The 26506-nt window shown below is 40.0% G+C and overlaps 1 protein-coding gene across 23 annotated transcripts in view; it reads left to right on the top strand.

Moving 5' to 3' along the window:
* Nucleotides 1–26506, top strand: part of LOC132156692 (NACHT, LRR and PYD domains-containing protein 12-like) — a 108099-nt gene that overhangs the window by 66456 nt on the left and 15137 nt on the right. For 6 of the 23 annotated variants that reach the window (XM_059565659.1, XM_059565655.1, XM_059565654.1 and 3 more), the window contains 4 exons: nt 18984–19106; nt 19243–19344; nt 21095–21190; nt 23937–25745. The exons of 15 other annotated variants lie outside the window; for them this stretch is intronic. In XM_059565659.1, the coding sequence (XP_059421642.1) occupies nt 18984–19106; nt 19243–19344; nt 21095–21190; nt 23937–25745 (2130 nt within the window). The remainder of the gene's footprint in view (nt 1–18983; nt 19107–19242; nt 19345–21094; nt 21191–23936; nt 25746–26506) is intronic. 2 more of the 23 variants (XM_059565651.1, XM_059565650.1) reach the window with 1 other exon arrangement.

Raw genomic sequence — 26506 nt, 5'->3', positions numbered from 1 at the left:
ACGAGGCGTCTTTAAAGTGGGTGCCCCACCCACAAACAGCAGACACCTGGACATCACATGACCTAGATGAAAAAAAAAAGAAATAACAGGAGCATAACCGCAACTAAGCAGCACAAACTGTTCAAATCTCGCTTAATAGCGTAACAGACGGTCATGATGTTTTTAAATGCTGCTTGTCAGTAACACAAAGAATGAATGAACACATTCATCAGATCTAAATATTCACCACCCAAACACCCTTTCATTTTTAAAATTAGTTAAAATTAGAATTTTATTTAAAACAATAAGACCATAGAACCTCCTTATCAAAGTATTTTTTTTTTGTTGTTGTTTAAAATTTTCCTTTAATAAACTGAATGTCTTCATTAAATCTGTTCAGCAGAAGAGATCACAGCCAGAGCTGTGTGTCATATTTACAGTTGTGGTCAGAATTATTGGCACCCTTGGCAAATATGATCAAAGATGACTGTAAAAATAAATCTGCATTGTTTAACCTTTTGATCTTTAATGGAGAAAAAAATGCAATTGAGCAATTTATTGAAGGAAAATAATCAAAAAAGGGAGGAAAATCACATTATGAAATAAATGTTTTTTCTCCAAAACACGTCTGCCAATAATGCAAAATGACAGTTAAGGCAGTTTATCATTGAATTCAGTGATGTCATCAGTTTGAATAGTGTCTGTGCATTCATTTGCAATCAAGTCAACGATATCACTGTAAAGGAAGTTACCACAACTAAGCAAGCCAGAGGCGACAGCGGCAAGTTACCGAAACTCCATTGATGACAGAATGGAGAAAAAAACCTTGGGAGAAACCAGGCTCAGTTGGGGGGCCAGTTCTCCTCTGACCAGACGAAGCAGCAGTTAAATTCCAGGCTGCAGCAAAGTCAGATTGTGCAGAAGAATCATCTGTTTCCTGTGGTCTTGTCCTGGTGGTCGTCTGAGACGAGGTCTTTACAGGGGATCTGTATCTGGGGCTCTAGTTGACCTGGTCGTCGCTGTCTTTCAGGGCTGTAGAGGTCCTTTCTAGGTGCTGATCCACCATCTGGTCTGGATACGTACTGGATCCGGGTGACTGCAGTGACCCTCTGATCTCGATACAGACTGGATCTGGTGGCTACGGTGACCTCGGAATAAGAGAGAAACTAATGAAGACTAATACTAGCATAGATGCCATTCTTCTAATGATGTAGCAAGTACATCAGGTGTTATGGGAAGTGTTCCCGGTTTACCTAATTAATGCAACCTAAAAATCCTTTTTTTCTTTAACGGATTTGGATATTAGAAGCATATTAGTGTGTTATGTGTAAGCCAGGTTAAAGAGATGGACTTTAATCTAGATTTAACCCTTGTGCATTGTTCAAATTCACTACCCTTTCGTTATGTTCGGGATGAAAACATCCACTCAATTAAACTGCTGTAAAAATGTGCATAAATCTGGCTTTACCAACTATAATTTGCTGTTATACTCCATATAACTCCATATACAAGCCAGAAACTAAGCCTTTTTTTGCACAGGCCTATCTAAAGGGTTAATGGTCCCACCTAGTGATCAACTGTAAAAAATAACAAATGTTACCTCTTCCCAACAGGGAAAACCACAAACAATCAAGAATTAGGGGAAGTCGTGGCCTAATGGTTAGAGAGTCGGACTCCCAATCGAAAGGTTGTGAAGTTCGAGTCCCGGGCCGGCAGGAATTGTAGGTGGGGGGAGTGCATGTACAGTTCTCTCTCCACCCTCAATACCACGACTTAGGTGCCCTTGAGCAAGGCATCGAACCCCCAACTGCTCCCCGGGCGCCGCAGCATAAATGGCTGCCCACTGCTCCGGGTGTGTGCTCACAGTGTGTGTGTGTGTGTTCACTGCTCTGTGTGTGTGCATTTCGGATGGGTTAAATGCAGAGCACAAATTCTGAGTATGGGTCACCATACTTGGCTGAATGTCACTTCACTTTCAGAATCTCACACACACACAAACACTATAATTTGCTGTTATACTCCATATAACTCCATATACAAGCCAGAAACTAAGCCTTTTTTTGCACAGGCCTATCTAAAGGGTTAATGGTCCCACCTAGTGTTCAACTGTACAAATAACAAATTTTACCTCTTCCCAAAAGGGAAAACCACAAACAATCAAGAATGCATGATTATATGGTGTCATGGCTTTGCAATCAAAAAATGTTGTTATAATTGAAGTCAATGGGGCAAAAACAGCCACCAACAAAAAATTAGGGGGAAAAAATTTAAATCTAATGCTGCACAAAAACTAACATTGCATCAAAGCCAATCTTGTTACTAATCTTTGACATGCCTAAGACTGTGATGAAAGGTAAAAAAATATCCAGTCCACAATCACTTTTGAAATTGAAAATATGTAATTTTGTGTGTTTTTTTCCCCCAATTCAGTGACATCATTTATGAATTTGGTAATTAAAGATTTTAATAAAAGATTTTAAACATTTGGTAGTTTTGATCAGGACTGAGGTTGATTAATAGATTTATGAAAAAAAAATTGAAAAAAATATTTATCTGATAAATTTTTACAGCAGTTTAATTCAGTGGATGTTTTCATCCACGAACATAACGAAAGGGTAGTACATGTTAAGCGTGAAGAGTAACGGCCCTAGTACTGAGCCTTGAGGTACTCCATACTGCACTTGTGATCGATATGATACCTCTTCATTCACTGCTACGAATTGATGGCGGTCATATAAGTACGATTTAAACCATGCTAATGCACTTCCATTAATGCCAACAGAGTGTTCTAGTCTATGCAAAATAATGTCAATATTGTCAAACGCAGCACTAAGATCCAATAGCACTAATTGCAAGATACAACCACAATCAGATGATAAGAGCAGGTAATTTGTAATTCTAAGGAGAGCAGTCTCAGTACTATGATACGGTCTAATTCCTGACTGGAAATCCTCACAGATACCATTTTTCTCTAAGAAGGAATATAATTGTGAGGATACTACCTTTTCTAGTATCTTGGACAGAAAAGGGAGATTTGAGATCGGTTTATAATTAACTAGTTCTTTGGGGTCAAGTTGTGTTTTTTTTTTTTATGAGAGGCTTAATAACACCCAGATTGAAGGTTTTGGGGACATATCCTAATGAAAGTGAGGAACTAATAATAGTGAGAAGAGGATCTATGACTTCTGGAAGCACTTCTTTTAGGAGCTTAGATGGAATAGGGTCTAACATACAGTACAGACCAAAAGTTTGGACACACCTTCACATTCAAAGAGTTTTCTTTATTTTCATGACTATGAAAATTGTATATTCACACTGAAGGCATCAAAACTATGAATTAACACATGTCGAATTATATACATAACAAAAAAGTGTGAAACAACTGAAAATATGTCATATTGTAGGTTCTTCAAAGTAGCCACCTTTTGCTTTGATTACTGCTTTGCACACTCTTGGCATTCTCTTGATGAGCTTCAAGAGGTAGTCACCTGAAATGGTCTTCGAACAGTCTTGAAGGAGTTCCCAGAGATGCTTAGCACTTGTTGGCCCTTTTGCCTTCACTCTGCAGCCCAGCTCACCCCAAACCATCTCGATTGGGTTCAGGTCCAGTGACTGTGGAGGCCAGGTCATCTGGCGCAGCACCCCATCACTCTCCTTCTTGGTCAAATAGCCCTTGCACAGCCTGGAGGTGTGTTTGGGGTCATTGTCCTGTTGAAAAATAAATGACGGTCCAACTAAACGCAAACCGGATGGAATAGCATGCCGCTGGAGGATGATGTGGTAGCCATGCTGGTTCAGTATGTCTTCAATTTTGAATAAATCCCCAACAGTGTCACCAGCAAAGCACCCCCACACCATCACACCTCCTCCTCCATGCTTCATGGTGGGAACCAGGCATGTAGAGTCCATCCGTTGACCTTTTCTGCGTCGCACAAAGACACGGTGGTTGGAACCAAAGATCTCAAATTTGACACACAGCACATATTTCCACTGGTCTAATGTCCATTCCTTGTGTTCTTTAGCCCAAACAAGTCTCTTCTGCTTGTTGCCCTTCTTTAGCAGTGGTTTCCTAGCAGATATTCTACCATGAAGGTCTCCTCTTAGCAGTTGTTCTAGAGATGTGTCTGCTGCTAGAACTCCGTGTGCCATTGACCTGGTCTCTAATCTGAGCTGCTGTTAATCTGCGATTTCTGAGGCTGGTGACTCAGATAAACTTATCCTCCGCAGCAGAGGTGCCTCTTGGTCTTCCTTCCCTGGGGCGGTCCGCATGTGAGCCAGTTTCTTTGTAGCCCCTTGATGGTTTTTGTGACTGCACTTGGGGACAATTTCAAAGTTTTCCCAATTTTTCGGACTGACATTTCTTAAAGTAATGATGGCCACTCGTTTTCCTGTACTTAGCTGCTTTTTTCTTGCCATAATACAAATTCTAACAGTCTATTCGGTAGGACTATTATCTGACTTCTGCACAACACAACTGATGGTCCCAACCCCATTTATAAGGCAAGAAATCACACTTATTGAACCTGACAGGGCACACCTGAAGTGAAAACCATTTCAGGTGACTACCTCTTGAAGCTCATCAAGAGAATGCCAAGAGTGTGCAAAGCAGTAATCAAAGCAAAAGGTGGCTTCTTCAGTTGTTTCACACTTTTTTGTTATGTATATAATTCCACATGTGTTAATTCATAGGTTTGATGCCTTCAGTGTGACTCTACAATCTTCATAGTCATGAAAATAAAGAAAACTCTTTGAATTAGAAGGTGTGTCCAAACTTTTGGTCTGTACTGTACATGTTGTTGGTTTAGATTATTTAGATTATAAGTTTATACAGTTCTTCCTCTCCTATAGTAGAGAATGAGTGGAACTGTTCCTCAGGGGGACTATAGTGCACTGTCGGATGCGATACTGTAGCTGACAGCTGAATAGTTACAATTTTATCTCTAATAGTATCGATTTTAGAAGTAAAGTAGTTCATAAAGTCATTACTGCTGTGATTTTGGGAAATGCCAACACTTGTTGAGGCTTATTTTTTCGTTAATTTAGCCACTGTATTGAATAAATACCTTGGGTTATGTTTGTTTTCTTCTAAAAGAGAAGAAAAGTAATCGGATTTAGCGATTTTTAATGCTTTTCTGTAGGATAGGTTACTTTCCCGCCAAGCAATACGAAATTCCTCTAGTTTTGTTTTCCTCCAGTTGCGCTCCATTGGTTGAGGCGTGGCCTTGTTCCCGAACTTTAGTTAACTTCATTAACACCATTTCACCAACAACAGGCCACGCCACAACCATGCAGATAAAACTTTATTTGGATCAAGTCAGGTTTAGAGGAAATAGGATGATAAAGATTGTAATGATTCTTCTGAACTGGCTGACCAGGGTGTTTTTTTAGGGAGACTCAGAGTGGGGACTTCGTCTCTGTAGATAATGCGTTAGGTTACTATAAGACCCCCAAAGGTTTGAATGAACTGATGTGGGCTTGAGCTTGATAGAGATCATTGAGACTGTTGCGGATGTAGAGACGATAAGCTTCTGATGACCAGAGGCGCATGATTCTTATGGTTTCGGCCGAGATGCCTGTGCAGCCGGCCGTTGTGGCAGCTCCGATCCAGAAGGAGTGTATTGAGTAGTGTTTGGGAGATATGCCTGAGGCACTGAGAACCTTTTGAAAGTGCTTGTTAAACCAAGATCTTGTGGCCATTTTCCCCTTTTCGTTGAAAAAGAGAGGGTCTTGAGGAGTAGAATTATTGGCATATCTGAAAGCAACATACTCCGAAAGTGGCTCAAAAGGGCTGAGGAAGGAGTTGAAGCAACATATGTAGATGGGAAAGCTGCAATTATCATATGTAGATGAGGGCTCCGTTACTCCGCCCCACACACAGACAGTACTGCGCTCGGAGAGACAGTTGTGCTGGAGCTGCCCAGAACGGTGAATGACATTTGTTTTGAAGCATGATTTGATGCAGACAATAGCCAGGTTTGCATCCAACTCATTTGCATTTAGTGATGTCAATATTCGATAATTTCCATGATCAATCGTTGTTTAAATGAACGATCAATTAATAATCTTTATGCTGCAAAATGCGTCTGCAGCGGTATTATTACAATGTGCATAAGCCACTTGAAAAAAAAGCTTTCTCACCCGAATTAAAGGGGTTTTAGTCTGAATAAAATGCTAGTAGCAGGACTGTAAAATGAATAGATGTGTTTATGATCATTTGATAAAATTGAGAGAGCGCGCAATACGTTTGAGATCATTGTTGATTGTTTCCCGTCAAGTGGAACACTGAATGCCCCTTCTTTAAATGGTTTTGTGTTGCTTGTTGTTGTATTTTAAAACACAATTGCAATGTTTTCAAATGACACTATAGTATTAAAAATGAAATTATGCCAAACGTAACTGTGACGCTTGTGGCCATAGGGGGGGGGGGGTTGCGGGGGGGTCGGCGGGGTCTGGACCCCCCCATCTGAGGGTTGTCCCCCCCTAAAATATAATTGAAATATTGTGTATTGTAAATAATATAAAGATATATAGTTAAACTAATTGTGTAAGTAGTAAAACAATACAAATGCAAACGGAGCAACAACAAAAAAAGTTTTAAACATCTCGAGTTCCCCCTGCTTTGCCTCACATTGCTTTGGTCCACTGCCTGCTCCCCTTTTACCTCACCACCACCGACACACACACAGTCCGGTTGCGAGAAAATAACATGTCGTGTTTCAGTAGTTGTGGAACTGTAGTAAGTCAAGCTTACTTTATTCACATTAAACATCGGATGACATGATTATTTTCTCTTTAAAATAGATGATGCTGAGTCATTAATAAATCGTGTCCAAAAAATATTATTGTGTACCAATTTACTTTTGTCACCGATGTAGTCTGCGCTGTTAGCGATTATAACGTTTACCCTTGTTTTATACAGGCGTTTACCTAGCTTGTTTAACCACATCAACTCTGGGGACCCACCGGTGGGTCCAATATTGCATATGCCTAATTCTCAAAAAATCAAAATAACAGCTGAAGTGGTTAATAACGTCTTACACACACCCATAGTGTACGCATATACAAGTCTTGTATGTTAGATTAGACTAGTGCGGGTGCGCATTTAGATTTTCCCTCGTTCACTATGATTTAGTCGGTTTCAGTGGCGGCTCGTCAGGTGAGGCAAGGGGAGGCACAGTTTCCCCCAAATTTTGAGGTGAAAATGAGGAAGATTTAATGTTAATAAAATTCACTATTCATTTCAGATCATGTTTTAGAATGTATATATTTTTGTTTGTAATTTCACAGTTAATACCATTTCATCAAATCTTCGCTTTTCTATCGTGAATGTGCCGAATCTGCTGATGTAATTACAACCGCTAAGTGAAAGAGAAGGGAGGGGGAGGCCAGGAGAACCAAACAGCATCGAGTGTTCTCTTTCAGCGCTGAGGAGTGTTGAGAAAAGTAACATCATAGAGGATGCTAGCCTCCCTTCTGGAATATCAACCAACCATCATAGAGACGTAAATTACGTGCTATTAGTTTGAACCTGTTTTTATACAGTCTATGGTTTGAACGTCTCCTGGAGCGATTGGGCTGATAATTTACCAAGTATTTATAATGAGTAGCGATATTGAAAATATTTTCTTTACGGTTTCTGACTAAAAGCCACCAAAAAGCCATTTTAAAGTGGTTTAGCAAATAATAATAATAACAATCGGTAGGGATCCCCAGACCAATACAATTAACGTTAGCGTGCCTCTATTTTAAAATCCACGAGCCGCCACTGGTCGGATTATTTCATTTTATGTTAGTTAATATAATATAACATCATACTAAGAGTGCAGTTGTTCTCCAGATATTAGCATAACAAATGCGATTTTGATTTTTATAAAAATTGAGTAAACAAGAAGTTAAAATTAAGTGCATTTTAGGCACCACATTGCCTGTTTTAGCTCTATTTCACCGACGAAAAAAGTTGAAAACTAAGCTCCAGCAGTAACAGCACTAATTGCGTCTTTGAGAGGAGGTGTTTCCTAACTGAATGAATCCACTTTTTGAACAAATCAGTCATTGACGTTGTAACAGTTGACAGTTACATTTTGTCCCATTAGCTTTCAGGGTGTGCATTATTTAATCCTGTCACTAGGGGTGCTCTAGCCAGTGAGTTGCCTAGTAGCATAAAAGGGTAAGAGAAGAAGTATGGAGTAGGAAGTATGTGTTAACCACATGGAGGAGTATTCTCACCAATGCTGTCTTGCTCATTTCCCTCATTTGAGGAACCTGAGGTTCTTTAACTCAAATGTAAGTGATCTTGTTAGTACCTTATTTGTATATATGATGTTGGGTAATGTTTATGTAAATATGGGATGAGTAAATGTGTTAATGGCGGCACTAAGGTTATGTTTGTTTGATGCAGAGGGTTCAACATGCAGGCCTGAGGTGGCAGCTGGACTATTGATAGGCCCTTGATCAAAAATGGGATTAACTGTCTTCGTCTTGTCCACAACAACTTTTTGCCATCTATGGTTCATTTTATAAACTACACCCTTCATACACTACACTTTTTATCCAACACACATACTTAGCGTACACGTAAATCTTTTGCACATAATATACATGTACATACATGGAACACACTATACTACTTATATTTATATTTATATAGACATACACTTATTTATCCAAACACACATACTTAGCGTACAGTTACAATTTTTCCACATAATATACATGTACATACATAAATGCTCTTTTTAATATACCTGCCATACATTGTCAATTTGTATATTGTCAATCCTTACCCACCTATTTGTATTTTTTTGTATTTTTTATTCCTTATTGTGTTTTTTTGTTCTGTCGCTGTTATGTTGCACTGCGGAGCTCTGTCACGAAAACAAATTCCTCGTATGTGTGAACATACCTGGCAATAAAGCTCATTCTGATTCTGATTCTGATTCTGATTCAGTTCATATTACGGACAGTTATTTGGGAAGCTCGGTTGCAGGCAGATGGGGCCTCTTCCACAATTTCATCTTGCTTCTACGTCACTTAAGACTGAACCTTGAGTAGCCAAAGACACTGCTACAGAAGTCTGAACTGAACTGTTTGATTTTTTCCATGCAACTGTGTAACTATATGTACATTGTGAGTTACTGACTGTATGTTGATTTGTGGTGCAATACACGTGGCTCATTGAAATGAGAAAGTCTCTGGTCCCTTAATTATGTAGCATCAAAAACATTATTTTAAAATCTGGTGTTACATAATATATGGCACCCGAACAGGGACCTGAAAGAAAAAGCAAAACTTGATTGAATCTTGAAGAGAGACACAAATTCTGCTTTCAATGAGTCATGCCACATATGTGTTTTTATTGTGACCATATTTTGAGGTGTCATCACATCAACTTGGTTCTTTAAAGCTAAGGTTAATTTTAGTGGTTTGTTAGTTGCAAAATGGCCTTCATTCAAAGAGAGGCAGAGGGTGATGTTCCTTTAAGCCCAGACTATTCTTCAGAAAATTTCACTAGGCATCGTGAGCCTGTCCGAGACCTTATTCATTCTCTCAGTAATTTATATCTTGAAAATGAACAAGAAAATGTAGAACAAGAAGGTTATTTTGATGATTCTCTGTTACCTCCTCCTCCTGAAAATGAAGAAGATGAAAGTCTATTAACCATGATAATGGCCTCAAGAATGCATAAAGTTGAAAATAGAATAGAGGGTTTAGAAGGTTCCTCTGATGTTCATTTTAAAGAAATGCAACGCCAGTTGAATGAGCAAAGTAATCGGATTACTGCTATTGAAGGGCAGTTGCAACATATGTTAGACCTGCATAAGGACCATCACACAGATATGCAGCATTTAGAAAACTCACTATCTGCCAAATTTGAGGCTGGATGCAGCCAAGTAAAAGTCACCTTGGAAACTAAAGTTCAGGAGTTGGGACAAGTGACTATGGATTGCCTGAAACGGAGAGATGGCCAGCTGAGATCTCTAATTCAGTCTTCTGGGGGAGCCACGTCTACTCCAGGTTTTAACCACACTGTAGCAACCCATAGTTCTTTTCAACCTGTACATTGCCAGACCGCCATCAAACTAGAGTTTCCAAAGTTCGGAAGTTTAGATGGAGAAGATCCTATTACGTATCTTGAGCGATGCGATGAGTATCTGGCTATACAGCCTCTGAATGATGTTGAAATTTTATCCATGCTTCCTTCTGTATTAACGTATACAGCTAAAGACTGGTGGTTGGCAGAGAAGAAGAAGGTAAGAACATGGTCACAATTTAAGTCTGCTTTCCTTCAATCCTTTTTATCTGAAGATCATGAAGTTGAGGTGGAGAGAAGAATAAGAGAAAGGAAACAAAGAATTGATGAAAGCATCAGGACGTTTGCGTACCAGTACAGAGCATTATGTTTGAGGTTGAAGCCAGCTATGACAGAACGTGAGATTCTCCAAGCAGCACTCCGGAACTGCAATCCAAGGATAGCCAGTATTTTGAGAGGTACTGCAACTACTGTGGATGAGCTGGTACGTGTAGGAACGCTCATAGAGAGAGATATGAGTGAGGAGAGAGCCTTCTGGAGGCAAAGACATCAAGAAAACACCTCTAAGCCGGCTGAAACCAATAAATTCCCAAGAGGACGACAATCTAATCCACATATTGCCGTCTTTTCAGAGAACGACGGAAAGCCGATAACAACCTTAATATTGCCCATAACTATCAAAGGCCACCAATATCAAGCAATACTGGATACTGGAAGCACTTATTCATTAGTGCAAGAGTCATGTTGGCAACAATTGACATCAAAACATGAAGTCATGCAATCAAGTAGAGGACAGTCGTTTTCCCTTGCTAATGGTTATGTACAGACAGCCTTAGGAAAGATATCTTGGCAAAGTACAATCCATGGTCATAACTATCCTCTAAGAGCCTATGTGATGAGAGACTCTGACTTGACTTTCTCAGTTGTATTGGGACTTGAGTTTCTGATGACTTCAGGAATCCTCCTTGATTTTAAAAACTCTACGTATACACTGCCTGAAGAATGCGATACAATCCACACCTTCAACACTTCTTCACCCTCACCGACAGTTAGTCTGCACCTTGCATTACCTTTAGTGCCAACGACTTCCCCTACGCTTGCCACCATAAAGGACTTAGTAGATCGAGCTGATGCTTCCAAAGCGCAAAGACGTCAACTAGAAGGTCTTATGCTTGATTGGCCAACAGTATGCACAGATAATTTAGGACAGACCACTTTAATTCGTCACCGGATCCATACCCTCGATGAGGTACCTGTGCGTAAGAAAGCTTACCCTGTTTCTGTCTCCAAGCAAAAGTTCATAGATGAAGAAGTACTGAATATGCTTAAAAAGGCATTATAAGGCCTTCTGTATTCCCTTGGGCAGCACCAGTAGTCTTAGTGCCAAAGAAGGATGGTAGTACCCGTTTCTGTGTTGACTACCGAGCATTAAATTCCAAGACTCCTCTTGATGGATTTCCAATGCCACAGATTCAAGATATCCTGGAGTCCTTGTATGGAGCGACTGTATTCAGCACATTGGACCTTAAGTCTGGTTACTGGCAGGTAGGAATGGATGAAGACAGTATACAAAAAACTGCTTTTGTCACCAAAAACAACCAGTATGAATTTGTTTGTCTTCCTTTCGGCCTCAAAAACGCTGCTGCAACCTTTCAAAGACTAATGAACAACGTTCTGAGAGAGTATTTAGGGAAGTTCTGTTTTGTTTATCTTGATGACATTGTGATATATTCCAAAAACATTCAAGACCACTTCCAACATCTCAAACAACTCTTTGCCAAACTGGAAGCTTCAGGATTAACACTCAACCTCAAGAAGTGTTCCATGCTGCAAAAAACCATCACATATCTAGGACATGTTGTTTCGGAAGAAGGGGTCCGTACCGAATCTGCTAAAGTCAAAGCAGTCCGTGATTTTCCGGTACCCAAAAATGTCAAGGAGGTACAGAGGTTTGTGGGTCTTGCAAGTTGGTACCATCGTTTCATTTCTCACTTTTCTGAGCGAGCAGCACCTTTACATGCACTAAAGGCTAAAGACACTGCTTGGGATTGGACCATTGAGTGTCAGAATGCTTTTGATGATCTTAAAAAACGCGCTCCAACAAGCACCAGTTTTAATGCCACCTGACTTCACTAAGGACTTTAAAGTACAAACTGATGCTAGTGATATAGGATTAGGAGCTGTGCTGACCCAAGATATTGATGGTTTAGAGCATGTCATCGCCTATGCTTCAAGACTTGTACAGGGAGCAGAAAAATCTTATTCTACAGCAGAAAAAGAGTGTCTGGCCGTGGTGTGGGCTGTAGAAAAGTGGAGGCAGTACCTGGAGGGAAGGAATTTCGAAGTACTCACAGACCATTCAGCCCTGACTTGGGTATTTAATCAGCCTAAACCATCTTCCCGTTTGACCAGGTGGGCTTTAAGGCTGCAAAGTTTTAACTTTACGGTTAAGTACCGTAAGGGATCATGTAACGTTGTACCGGATGCCCTATCCAGAGGAATACCTGTGCAAGAAGTGGTAGGCCACATTGCCCTATGTCAACCCACAAAACCAGACCCTAATTTACCAGTCAGTTGGGATGAGATTGGGAAGGCTCAAAAGCTTGATTCTTCTTTACAGTCTTTATGGGAGTCAGCCAAGCAACCCAATACCGATCCAAACCGTATTGCTTACATTGTGCAGAATGACTACTTGTTTCGCAGGGTACCTGGCAAGCAACAAGAGAGCACTAGTCAATTAGTCATACCTGCATCACTGAGGGAAGCATTTTTGCAATTTGCTCATTCAAACCCATTGAGCGGACACTTGGGAAGAATGAAAACCTTACGGAGGCTACTTGACAATGTTTATTGGCCTGAGATTCGTAAAGACGTTTGGAGTTTTTGTACCCAATGTAAGACATGTCAAGCCTACAAACCAAGAATCTCTAAGCTATCTGGATTGTTACAGTCAACCCCAGTGGTAGAGCCTGGCTATATGCTTGGAGTAGATTTGATGGGTCCTTTCCCAAGAAGCCCACGATCCAATGAATTCTTATTAGTCTTTGTGGATTATTGCAGTAAGTGGGTAGAACTCTTTGCTCTACGGTCTTCTAAAACTCATCTGATAACTAACATTCTGACAAAAGAAATGTTCACACGATGGGGAGCTCCGGCATATTTAGTTTCTGACCGTGGGCCTCAGTTCACTGCCCAGCTACTCAACGATACCTGCAAACGATGGGGTGTAGTTCAAAAACTCACTACAGCTTATCATCCCCAGACCAACTTAACTGAGAGGGTCAACAGGACCTTGAAAACGATGATAGCATCTTACGTCCATGACAATCACCGTGACTGGGACAAGTGGATACCAGAATTCCGGTATGCCATTAATTCAGCATGGCAAGAAAGCACGGCTCTCACTCCGGCAGAGATTGCACTAGGGCGTAAGTTAAAAGGTCCACTTGAGCGGTTAATTCGTAAGCCGCCTAATCCCGATCATGTAGCCTACAGCACTGTTGAGAGACAGAAAGCTCTTATTGACCAAGTGAGGAAGAAGACTAGTCAAGCCCAAGAGAGGCAAGGCAAATACTACAATAAACGTAGAAAGGTCGAATCCTTTGAAGAAGGAGATCTGGTGTGGATCCTTACTCACCCTCTGTCTCGTGCTGCTGACTATTTTATGGCCAAGTTAGCTCCAAAATGGCAAGGTCCTGCAAAAATCTTGAAAAGGGTTAATAATGTCAATTACAAGGTTGTAATGCTTGACAACCCGAATCAAATTGATACTTACCATGTTGAAAAGCTAAAGAGATTTTTTGGGACTAATTGATTTTTTTTTTTTGGGGGGGAAGGGGTGTGTAACAGTTGACAGTTACATTTTGTCCCATTAGCTTTCAGGGTGTGCATTATTTAATCCTGTCACTAGGGGTGCTCTAGCCAGTGAGTTGCCTAGTAGCATAAAAGGGTAAGAGAAGAAGTATGGAGTAGGAAGTATGTGTTAACCACATGGAGGAGTATTCTCACCAATGCTGTCTTGCTCATTTCCCTCATTTGAGGAACCTGAGGTTCTTTAACTCAAATGTAAGTGATCTTTTTAGTACCTTATTTGTATATATGATGTTGGGTAATGTTTATGTAAATATGGGATGAGTAAATGTGTTAATGGCGGCACTAAGGTTATGTTTGTTTGATGCAGAGGGTTCAACATGCAGGCCTGAGCTGGCAGCTGGACTATTGATAGGCCCTTGATCAAAAATGGGATTAACTGTCTTCGTCTTGTCCACAACAACTTTTTGCCATCTATGGTTCATTTTATAAACTACAGTTCATATTACGGACAGTTATTTGGGAAGCTCGGTTGCAGGCAGATGGGGCCTCTTCCACAATTTCATCTTGCTTCTACGTCACTTAAGACTGAACCTTGAGTAGCCAAAGACACTGCTACAGAAGTCTGAACTGAACTGTTTGATTTTTTCCATGCAACTGTGTAACTATATGTACATTGTGAGTTACTGACTGTATGTTGATTTGTGGTGCAATACACGTGGCTCATTGAAATGAGAAAGTCTCTGGTCCCTTAATTATGTAGCATCAAAAACATTATTTTAAAATCTGGTGTTACAACGTAACAAATTATTATTTTTTGTTTTTTCCCGTCTTTCACGTCTATACAATCTCACTATACAGTTGTGTGAGGGTGTATGTCTAAGAGTGTGTATGCCTTCATTTTGCTAGGCATGACAAATGTTTTTATATATGCATGTTTTAATTATAACTGTGAAGCAACAACACTGCTATTAAATGTGCTATATAAATAAAAGTTGAAGTTAAGTTCAAATTCCATTGTATTTTGGTGGCTTAATTGTGTAAACCACTTCAAAGACATTGCAACAACAACAAAAAAATTGTTTTGAAGAATGTTTTGGTCAATTTAGTCAGCTTTTTGATTGAATCAGAAAGAAACTTTGAGAAGAAGGATAATGGTCTCCATGCAATAGTAAGGCTTTCCTCTCTGTACACATATCCTTAAGTACAATTTTGTCTGTTTTATTGCTGTCCCCTTCAAAACTTGCTCGTGAGAAATGTTATGTTTATTGTCCCCCCCAACATTTAGATGAGATTTTCGCCCCTGCTTGTGGCTGTGCTGCGCGTTCAGTGAACCGCTTTTTTCACATCAAACATTTTATGCAAGTAATATGACCTGTACTTTTTTGTTTGATCCTGTTCTGCAAAATGTTCGATTTTGAATTTTTGTGTTCCGCTAGGCCTATTTGTTAAAAAAAAAATCCTGCATTTACAGTGCATTAGATCGAGTCAGTGCATGAGTTCTTGCATACGAGGACGAGCGAGCGCGGGTTTGACTAGATGTATTTGGAGGTTATTGCTCACGTCTCGTTCTGCACATATCCAAAGGTTTCCATATTCACAATGTATCTGAATGTTAAACTATAATATTTTGTATTTTTTTAATGTATACTATACGGAAAAGATCATCCTCTTCACATGAGCAAAAAACCTCCTTGCCATAACAGCAGAGTGGACCGGTATACTACGGTCTATTTAAACTGACCAGTGTAACCTTTTATATGTTTGGTTGACTGTACTTTATTTATTTTAATAATGAACAGACTGCAATGTAAGTTTGAAATTAGAATGCACCTTAGATGTTCTGTGTCATTTATACCAAACACAAATGTTGCTGGTTGCTTGTGTGATTGCAGCACTACTATTATTATTAGTGTGACATTTTAGCATGCAAATGAAGAGGAAAACATCAAGATATCGGCCCTAAAATTCGGCAGCACATATCGGCCATCGGCTTACTCTGACCTCTAAACATCGGCAACGGCTATAGAAAAACCCATATCGGTCGATCTCTACTCCGAATTGGTCAGTTTTGCTTTTCTTCAGAGTGAATATGAGAGACTCTGGAGTGTGTGCTGAGATGTCGGAGGCTGGGATGAATGACTGGATTGAAAGCAGAAGTCGAAGGGGCAAATTCTGAGCACCTCAAGAAGCCAAAGAATCCGAGAAGAAACATGCATTCTAAAGTTCGGTCTATTGAAGGACTCGAGAAGCCGGAGCGTAATGTGAGGATACATTGGCTCAGAAGATCGGCGGTTAATGGCAAGCGATTAGCTTTGGCGGCTGGTTCTTGTTTTTTGTAGCCCTTTAATTAACATGGAAACATGGGAATGGGAAATTGAGTGGCATTACTCGCCGGTCGCAAGTTTGTGGATGAAGTTGATTCCTGATAAGTAAGACTTAATGGTGGAGGTTCTGATTTTTTTTATTTAAATAAGCATGCGTGACAAAGTTGCAGATTGTCCAAGCGTCTATTAGAGGAAATGGAAGTTGGTAGTAGGAGTGGTAAGCCTTAAAACAGTTCCATCCAGTCAGGTAAGTGGAGAGAGTCCTATGGGTGAGACCGTTTGGGGAATTTCCCTTGGGGTATTATTCTAATGGCGTAGTTGAGGTGACCGAGTAGGACCAAAAGCTGCTGCTTTGTGCACCTATCTACTAGAAGGTAATTTGATAGCAGAAGTGAAATATTTGTACTTTCTCTGGAGGCAGAGATGCTTGGAAGGATATGGAGTCTAGGGTGATGCCTAAAAACTCAATGGAAGTGCATGGCCCAATGGTTTTCTCTTTTGAAAGGGGAACACCCAGCTCAGAAAAGACTTTGATGAGAGTAGAAAGACCTGAGTGTGGAGGTGAGGATGGAGGTGTAATGATGAGAAAGTTATAGAGATAGTGAAGGACATAGGGACGCTTGTGGTTATTGATAAGGATCAACATAAGGTTATTGATAAGGATAAACATTAGGCCTCGGAGAGAGAGTCGAAAATCTTAGGGCTGTTTTTGCAGCCAAAGGTGAGATGTACGGCAAAATAATACGCTCCTTTCCAGGATACGCCAAAGAAACGCCAGAATTCTGGATTAATGGGCATGACCTTAAAAGCGTTGGTGATATCTGCTTTTGAGAGCCACGAGCTGCGGCCTGCCTGGTGGATGAGAGCGATTGCTTGTTCGCTGGTGCTTGTTTGCTGGTGGTGATTCCTATAGGACTGATTCTAAATGGTGAGAAAGGAGGTTCTTTGAATGGACCAATCATAAATCCTGCTATTAATGCATCAACAGTGTCTGGCTTGGAGAGAGCGGACTGAAGGTTGTTGGAGACATGAGAGGCTTAATATCTATACATGGATGGAAACCATTGGTAAGAAAATCTACGAACTCTTTATCGGGGGGGTTTAATAAAGCGGAGGTTTGGGCTTTAACCTTAATCGGTGTGCTGAGGTACTTTGGTAGTCATTGAGGTAATGCGGTTGGGCTGTGGGGGCAAGATTTTGTCCATACTTTTGGGAATTAGGACGTTGACTGTGGGACGTACGTCGGGGGGCTTTGGAATTAAAGGAGGAGGTGGAGCTGCTGGAGACAGTCTGTTGAATATGGGTGTTCTGCGTGCTGACGGCAGCTTTGACTTAAGGGGGATAATAACCGTGCACATGGAGGCAGGATGTGATGGGGCTCCGCAAAGCTTGCAGGAAAGTGAACGGGCTGCAAAGATGCGACAGTAAAGCTCCGCATCGAGAGTTTCCCAGTATGTTCCTTGATTAAACTGCTTTAACCGACCTTCTTGAGTAGCAAATAAAACATGGTAGTTATAGAAGCATGTCCCTCCAAAGCGAACAGCCATATCTAGAACGATAGATAGATAATCGTCTAGCTCGGACTTGCAATCCGGGTAAATGGAACAAATTATGTCTATGGAGATCGAGAAGGCTAAAGTGAATTCGGTAGGGGTGAGGTCTTTTGAACTAGGATTTATGGTATGGCTAAGCTGCATGATATCTTGGCTGGTTTGAAGCTCTCTGGGCTGGCTAAAATTTATGAGGGACGGCTGGAGAAGGTGGGCTAGATCAGTGTAATTACCGGATAGGATCTGAAGACGTAAGGCTTGGGAGACGGGGGAAGGCCGAATAACTGATGAAGCTGGTGGGAAGATTGGCTGCGTGAGGACCAGTGAGAAAACCGACTGGGTGGAGGAGAATTGCCCCTGAACAGATCGTCATCTGAGACGGAGGGGTTGATCTGCAGTTTGGGATCCATGGCATGTGGGACTGACGAGAAACTGAGTCAACAGTTCAGAGAAGGTCGGTCTTGCATAAACAGTTGTTGGGGGACAAGCTGATTGGTTGAGGTGTGGCCTTGTTCCCAAACTTGAGTTAACTTCATTAACTCCATATTGTGTCTGGATGTCAACAGAGGATTTTTCTTGAAACACTCCTGAACTACTTGTGGGGATGTAAGTACTATTTGATACATTTTTGGGCTTTCTGAGACTCAAGATTAAACTAATCTCTGCAGTTCTCCAACTGTGATCATTGGAGAGTATTTGGTTACTCAAACTCTCCTCCTCTGCATGCATTAGGATGATATAGACATGTCCTCTTCCAGGCAGATTTGTAACATCTTTAATTGATTGGAACTCCTTAATTATTGCCCTGATGGTGGACATGGGTATTTTCAATGCTTTAGCACTTTTCTTACAGCCACTTTCTATTTTGTTGTTTGTTGTTTGTTTCAGCTTGTTTTGGAGAAAAACATTTATTTCATAATGTGATATCCCTCTCACACACACTTTCAATTATTTTCCTTAAATGAAATGTTAGATTTTTGCTAATTTTATGAATTGAAGATCAACAGGAAAAACAATACAGATTTATTTTTACAGTCATCTTTGATCATATTTTCCAAGGCTGCCAATAATTCTGACCACAACTGTACGTATATTGTGTTTGTTTTTTATATTAGTTATTAATAAAATTAATACTGTGGTATTTGTATTAGTTATTATGGCAGAGAGTCTGTGAAATAACTTTAGTTTATGGTTTCTGTATTAACAGAGCATTGATGAATATATATTTTATTTTAATAAATCAAAAGTTAATATTAAAACAGAAATTCAAAGGACTCTTTGTTATAGTTCAGTTCATCAGAAGAGATCAGAAGCAGATCCCAGCTGTGTGTCAATGATGAGTGATGATTCTTTTCCTCATCCAACTGATCTTAAGACTGACGAGTCTATACGTCATCCACAAAATCTCAGGTACAATATTTAATTACCAAAATAATATAAATATTTATTTGCTTGTTTTAAATATTTATCTGCTTGTTTTGTTTTCATGATTATTTCATGATTTCATCTGGTATTTTATCATTTGCTCACTCACTCTCTGTTATAGATCAGTTGATCAGAAGAGATCAGAAGCAGAGCCCAGCTGTGTGTCTATGAAGAGTGATATTTCTTTGCATCATCCAATTGATTTAAAGAGTGATAACACAAGGTTTAACCTCATGTATTAAATTGAATTGTATTAAGTAGAATTTTATTTATTTAAACTTATTTTAATGGTATATATATATATATATATATATATATATATATATATATACACAGTCAGATCTGTTATTAAAGGGTTAGTTCACCCAGGTAGCAAATTTATGTACTTCATAACTTACCCTGATATTGTTTCAAACCCGTAAAACCTCCGTTTATCTTTGGAACACAGTTTAAGATATTTTAGATTTAGTCCGGAAGCTCTCAGTCCCTCCATTGAAGCTGTGTGTACGGTATACTGTCCATGTCCAGAAAGGTAAGAAAAACATCATCAAAGTAGTCCATGTGACATCAGAGGGTCGGTTAGAATTTGTTGAAGCATCGAAAATACATTTTGGTCCAAAAATAGCATAAACGATGACTTTATTCAGCATTGTCTTCTCTTCCGTGTCTGTTGTGAGAGAGAGTTCAAATCAAAGCAGTCTGGATATCCGGTTCGCGATCGAATCATTCAGTTCACCAAATCGAGCTGAATAGTTTTAAACGGTTCGCATCTCTTATATGCATTAATCCAAAAATTACTTAAGCTGTTAATTTTTTTTTAATGTGGCTGACACTCCCTCTGAGTTCAAACAAACCAATATCCCGGAGTGATGCATGCACTCAAACAGCACACTGACTGAACTGCTGTGAAGAGAGAACTGAAGATGAACACCGAGCTGAGCCAGATAGCGATCAATAGACTGACTTGTTCACGAGTGAAGAACCGGTTGCATAGGTTTTCGGATCACCAGTAGTTCTTTCGGACAGTTCGATTCAATAAACCGGTTGAAGAAAATGGTTCACTGGTTCTTTTGCGCTCGACGTATAATGGCGTCATTTGCGATGATTGCCCTTGATTCAAGCCTTCGGTTTACCCGCGCTCATAACACTAGCACAGAATCAGTCCTGAATCAATCACCAAAAGAATCAGTTCGGTTCAGACGCCCTGTTTGTCGGTCTGCTTCACGCTGAATCACACATGCGCAGTATCATCAGCTCCTCGGTTCACGAATCTGACGCGTCTGACAGAAACGGTTCTTGACTCGTGAATAAGTTAATGTTTTGTTCGTTATCTGACTCGGCTCAGTGTTCATCTTCAGTTCTCTCTTCACAGCAGTTCAGTCAGTGTACTCTTTGAGTACATGAATTACTCCGGGATATTGGTTTGTTTTAACTCAGAGGAAGTGTCAGCCACATTAAACAAGTTACCAGCTTAAGTCATTTGTGGATTAATGCGTATTAGAGATGCGAACCTTTTAAAACGATTAGTTCGATTTGGTGAACTGAATGATTCGTTCGCGAACCGGATATCCAGCTGCTTTGATTTGAACTCTCTCACAACAGACACGGAAAAGAAGACAATTCTGAATAAAGTCGTTGTTTTTGCTATTTTTGGACCAAAATGTATTTTCGATGCTTCAAAAAATTCTAATTGACCCTCTGATGTCACATGGACTACTTTGATGATGTTTTTCTTACCTTTCTGGACATGGACAGTATAACGTACACACAGCTTCAATGGAGGGACTGAGAGCTTCCGGACTAAATCTAAAATATCTTAAACTGTGTTCCAAAGATAAACGGAGGTCTCACGGGTTTGAAACAACATGAGGGTGAGTTATTAATTACATAAATTTGCTATCTGGGTGAACTAACCCTTTAAGGTAATGAGAAAATTGTCCCCCAATGACAGAGTGTTTGATTCTTGATTCAAGGTCTATCCTGCAACACAGATCAGTAACAAAACCCTTCTGTAAGAAATATGGCCAGTCTATGAATCAACCACAACACAACATGTATTCTGGTGTGAGGTAAACTGTGGGATTTTTTATGCAGTGCATCATCACACATTACTCAAATAAATCATTAATGACTGAAACATTTCATAAACCCAATGATATACCACATAGCAAATGTCTTATGGCCCAAAAAAACGTATTGCATTGGTTTTTCTATTTATTTTTATAAAGAACAAAACAACCAATAAAGTGAGTTAGGGATGGGTACCGAAACCCGGTATTGAAATGGCCCCGGGGCTAAATTATGAAAGACCGTAGTATCAGTAAGATCTGACGGTATCGGTTCTGCTTTCGGTACTGGAGGGGAAAAATATATGTACTATGTATTTTTGCTTAATAATGTTATTGTGCACATTTTATCTCGCCGAACATTTCTAATGTGCGATCATATTAAGACGTTTGTCTGTGAAATCTGCGAGATCTCTCATGCGCACCGTGGAGGCTGTCTGTCAGTCACACACACACACCACAACGAGCGCGGCACACACACACACATAACAGTATGAAAACTCCCGCTTAATAATAAAGAGTGACGATGGCGAAGAGATTTGCTTAAGAATGTTATCGTGCACATTTTATCTTACCAAACATTTCTAATTTGCGATCATATTAAGACGTTTGTCTGTGAAATCTGCGAGATCTCTCATGCGCGCCGCAGAGGCTGTCTGTCAGTCACATACACACACACACACAACAAGAACGAGCGCGGCGCACACACACGCATAAGGGGCCGTTCACATATCGCGTCTTTTCCGTGCTCAAGTTAGTTATTTCAAATTTAGGCGCACGGTATGCGCGCTCATAATGCCGCTCATAAGCTCGTTTTTTCCAGGCATGTCCGCACCGCATCGAGTTAAAAACATCTCAACTTTTCAGAATGCCGCAAGCGCACCGCAGGTCATGTAACTTCCTCACCTTTTCCATAACAACGTTGAAAGCTCAGCCAAGATGAAGGAACAGCTGATAGCTGTATGTGGATTTTTTAATTAATTTAGTAGCAGTGCTACTGCAAGCAGTTTTTAGTGCTGCAAATCCATTTATCCATTGCTGAAATTTCCGCGTCTTCATGGAGAGAGCAGGTCATGGTTGCTTAGCAACGGCAGACTCCTCAGGAGCGCAAGTGCCCAAAGGCTTTGGGGGGAAAAAATCAGAAAGCGGCGTGCCTAGCGTTTTCCACGCGTTTTTAGACGCGATATGTGAACGGCCCCTTACAGTACGAAAACTCCTGCTTAATACAAAGAGTGACGATGGTGGAGACAGCAAAACGTTCCAAAGTGTGGTTATACTTCTAGAGTTGATGCAGACAACGCTGGTTGTCATAAGTACAACAAAATTTTTGCATGTAAGGGCGGAAACACAAGCAATCTGTCAAAGCATCTTTCAAAAGTGCATTATGTGCAGACGGAGAAATGCAAAGTTTTCGACTGCCTAACACAACACAAAGTGACACAACACAATGTAACAATAAGAATACCGTTAAAGTACCGGACGGTTAAGCAGTATCGGTAAGATTAGTAATACCGTTAAAACCTTAACGATACCCATCCCTAGAGTGAGTGTATAAAGTATACAGTTTATTAGAGAAACGTAACCGATAAACACATGTAACTTAATCATAAGAATTTATTACAGATATGTCAAAGAGCAGTACCACAGTAGTCCAAATGACGATGCATTGCAGTTGCAGTCCACTCTGGCAGAATATAATAGTAGTGTGAGGAGCAGGGCATAATTTAAGTTGTTAATCGCTGAAAATACTATCCCGATCCAAGGCGCGCATTTCTCATTCAAAACACGACCCACCGGAAACACGACATGTCGCAATCTCTGACTAAACCGGCGAGAGCCAATGAGCGTTTCAAATCGCTGCCATAAAACTTGTTGTAAAACTTCTTAACAGCACATTTTTACAGTATATAGTTACTATAGAGGAAGGATATACTACAGAGGAAGAATATACTTATCGCCAATGAATGCCATTTGAATGGATCTGTTCCTCACACCAAGCATCACACAGATACAGGATTTAAATAAAAATAAAATACTTTCAAGATCATTTTATTTAATGCTTGTGCATGACAGCATACTAATAAAAATTATGTGCCCCCACTCTCTATTATAGATCAGCGTGTGTCCCATAGTAAACCAAACAAATATTACATGATAATGGTTAAATACTCTCTCTCTTTCTCTTTCTTTTCATGTAAGGATTCTAAGATTATTTGTACCAAGAATAATAATATAAAATTTTATAAAATCATAATTGAGTAGTTTAATGCACTTGACCGATTTGCTTAATTTTGAAATGATAATGTATCATTCTGTTTTGACTTGCCATTTCAAAGACTACATTTTAACAATACTACACTTCATTAAAATGTATGTGATCATTTAACCATTATCATGCAATACTGTATATATCTTGTTTATCATGGGTCACATAATATGCTGCCAGATCTTAGCCTGATTTGGGCCACATATCACTGGACTGATCTGGGTCACACTCCTCCCACCAACAATCAGCCCTCATGTTGTTTGCCGGATCCCCGCCGTGCTGTCATTGTTACACGTGGCCCAGCTCTGGCTGAAAGGGTACATGCCATTGCCTACAGGAGGCCAGCAGTGCCAGCTTGAGGCCACATGTGGGCCAAGTCCGTTTGCTATGTGGGATGTTCAGTGTTTCATAACACATTTTTCATTTTACTCTGTACCTTTATCTCTATCACTCATGTAATAATGTGGTATTTTAATTTTCCAGTCATGAAGTCCTCAACACATTCAGATCAAACCTGAAGCAGAAGTTTGAGCATCTGTATGAGGGAACAGCGACGCAGAGAAACTCAACACTCCTGAATGAGATCTACACAGAGCTCTACATCACAGAGAGTGAGAGTGGAGAGATCAGTAATGAGCATGAGGTGAGACAGATTGAGACACAATCCAGGAGAGAAGCAACAGAGGACACAGCCATCAAATGCAGTGACATCTTTAGACCTTTACCTGGACAAGACAAAGCCATCAGAACTGTGCTGACAAAGGGAGTCGCTGGCATTGGAAAAACAGTCTCTGTGCAGAAGTTCATCCTGGACTGGGCTGAAGGGAAAGAGAATCAGGATGTCCAGCTCATATTTCCACTTCCTTTCAGAGAAATCAACGTCATGAAGAAAAAAAAACTCAGTCTTTCAGATTTTCTTCATGTGTTTTTCCCTGAAACGAAAGAAATTGATATATCCAGTGATGAATATAAAGTGTTGTTCATCTTTGATGGTCTGGACGAGTGTCGTCTGTCTCTGGACTTTAAGAGTAAAGTGAAACTGTGTAATATATCTAAATCAGCCTCAGTAGACGTGCTGCTGATGAATCTCATTGTGGGGAATCTGCTTCCCTCTGCTCTCATCTGGATCACCTCCAGACCAGCAGCAGCTGATCTCATCCCCTCTGAGTGTGTCCATCGAGTGACAGAGGTACGAGGCTTCAATGAGCCACAGAAGGAGGAATACTTCAGGAAGAGAATCAGTGATCAGAGTCTGGCCGACAGGATCATCTCACACCTGAAGTCATCAAGGAGCCTCTACATCATGTGCCACATCCCAGTCTTCTGCTGGATCTCAGCCGCTGTTCTGGAGAAGATGTTGAGTCGAGCAGAGAATGGAGAGATTCCCAAGACTCTCACTCAGATGTACACACACTTCCTGATCCTTCAGACCAACATCAAACATGAGAAGGACTATGAGAAGAAGGTGAAAGATGAAGACATGATCCTCAAACTGGGGAAAGTGGCTTTTGAGCAGCTTGTGAAAGGAAATCTTATCTTCTATGAGGAAGACCTGAGAGAGTGTGGCATTGATGTGACAGAAGCATCAGTGTACTCAGGATTGTGCACTCAGATCTTCAGAGAGGAGTTGGGCTTGTATCAGGGGATTGTCTTCTGCTTTGTTCATTTGAGCATTCAGGAACATCTAGCAGCTCTATATGTGCACCTCTCCTGGACAAACCACAACAGAAATGTGATTGACCAGTTCACCAAACAAAGTTTATGGTCTAAAGTAAAGAAACTGTTTCAACTCAGTTCATCAGAACATGTTTCATTATCTGATCTGCATCAGGGAGCTGTGGATGAGGTGCTACAGAGTCAAAATGGACATCTGGATCTTTTTCTGCGGTTCCTTCTGGGTTTGTCAAGGGAGTCTCATCAGATTCTCCTTCAACGTATAATGAAGCTGAAAAGCAGCAGCTCTAACAGCAATCAGGAAACGGTCGAGTACATCAAGGAGAAGATCAGGACCATTGACTTTCCAGAGAAATCCATCAATCTGTTCCACTGTCTGAATGAACTGGGTGATCGTTCACTAGTGGAGGAAATACAACAGTATCTGAAATCTGGAGGAATAAAGGAAGCCAATCTCTCGTCATCTCAGTGGTCAGCTGTAGCTTTTGTGTTGTTGACATCAGAAGAGGAACTGAATGAGTTTTGTTTTGATAAATTTGTTGAAGGAAAGAATAATCCTGGAAATATGAAAGTTCTTCAGAAGTTGCTACCTGTGATTAAAGAATCCAGATCAGTCCAGTAAGTATCAATGAGAACAATCTCTTCACTGTAAAAACATGAAAAAAATCAAAGTTAAAAGCTCATAAATCTTCAGCGCTGTAACTATTATTTATGTGGTTGACATTTTGATTTTTTCAATACAGAGACACTGTAAAATATTTCTTCAGACATACAAACAAAGTCAGAAAATGCAGGTCTTCCAGTTAAAAATGTTTATCAAAAGAAGGAATTTAAATATTTCTCATCTGGCATAAAAGACCATCAGAAATCAAGAGCAACCAAACAAGTGGAAAAGCAGCTCATATATACAGCAGCTCAGATCTGATGAATCCATTACTGGAGCAAAACAGCAGCTTACTTGAACACACACTTATGAAGACAGCATTTGACATCTACGAAAAGTTATTAATTACAATTGTTTTTTATTTATATTTTTGAGGTTTTAAAATGTTCCAGAAGGGCATCTGGAATGACAAGATCTAGACTCAAAATTATAACACAAGAACTATCTGCCAGTTCACAGTCCAGCATGTGGATTATTTTTTAAACCAGTTAGGAGTTGAATTAATTTAATTTAAGTTTTACTCAATTACAACCCAATTTCATACAATTACAATTTTACTCAATTAATAGATTAATGTTGATTTAATCCAGTCTTAACATTTTTTGTATGTCAATTTGTCCATGAATACGTTTGAAACTTAAAAAAAAATTAACATTAAGAAATGCATGTGCAGTTTTTGTCTCATTGTTTGAATTAATTGTATTGGAATTACAAG

The sequence above is a fragment of the Carassius carassius genome, chromosome 14, assembly GCF_963082965.1.
Source record: "Carassius carassius chromosome 14, fCarCar2.1, whole genome shotgun sequence".
NCBI classification, from domain to species: domain Eukaryota; kingdom Metazoa; phylum Chordata; class Actinopteri; order Cypriniformes; family Cyprinidae; genus Carassius; species Carassius carassius.
This window is presented reverse-complemented; position numbering and strand designations above follow the sequence as displayed.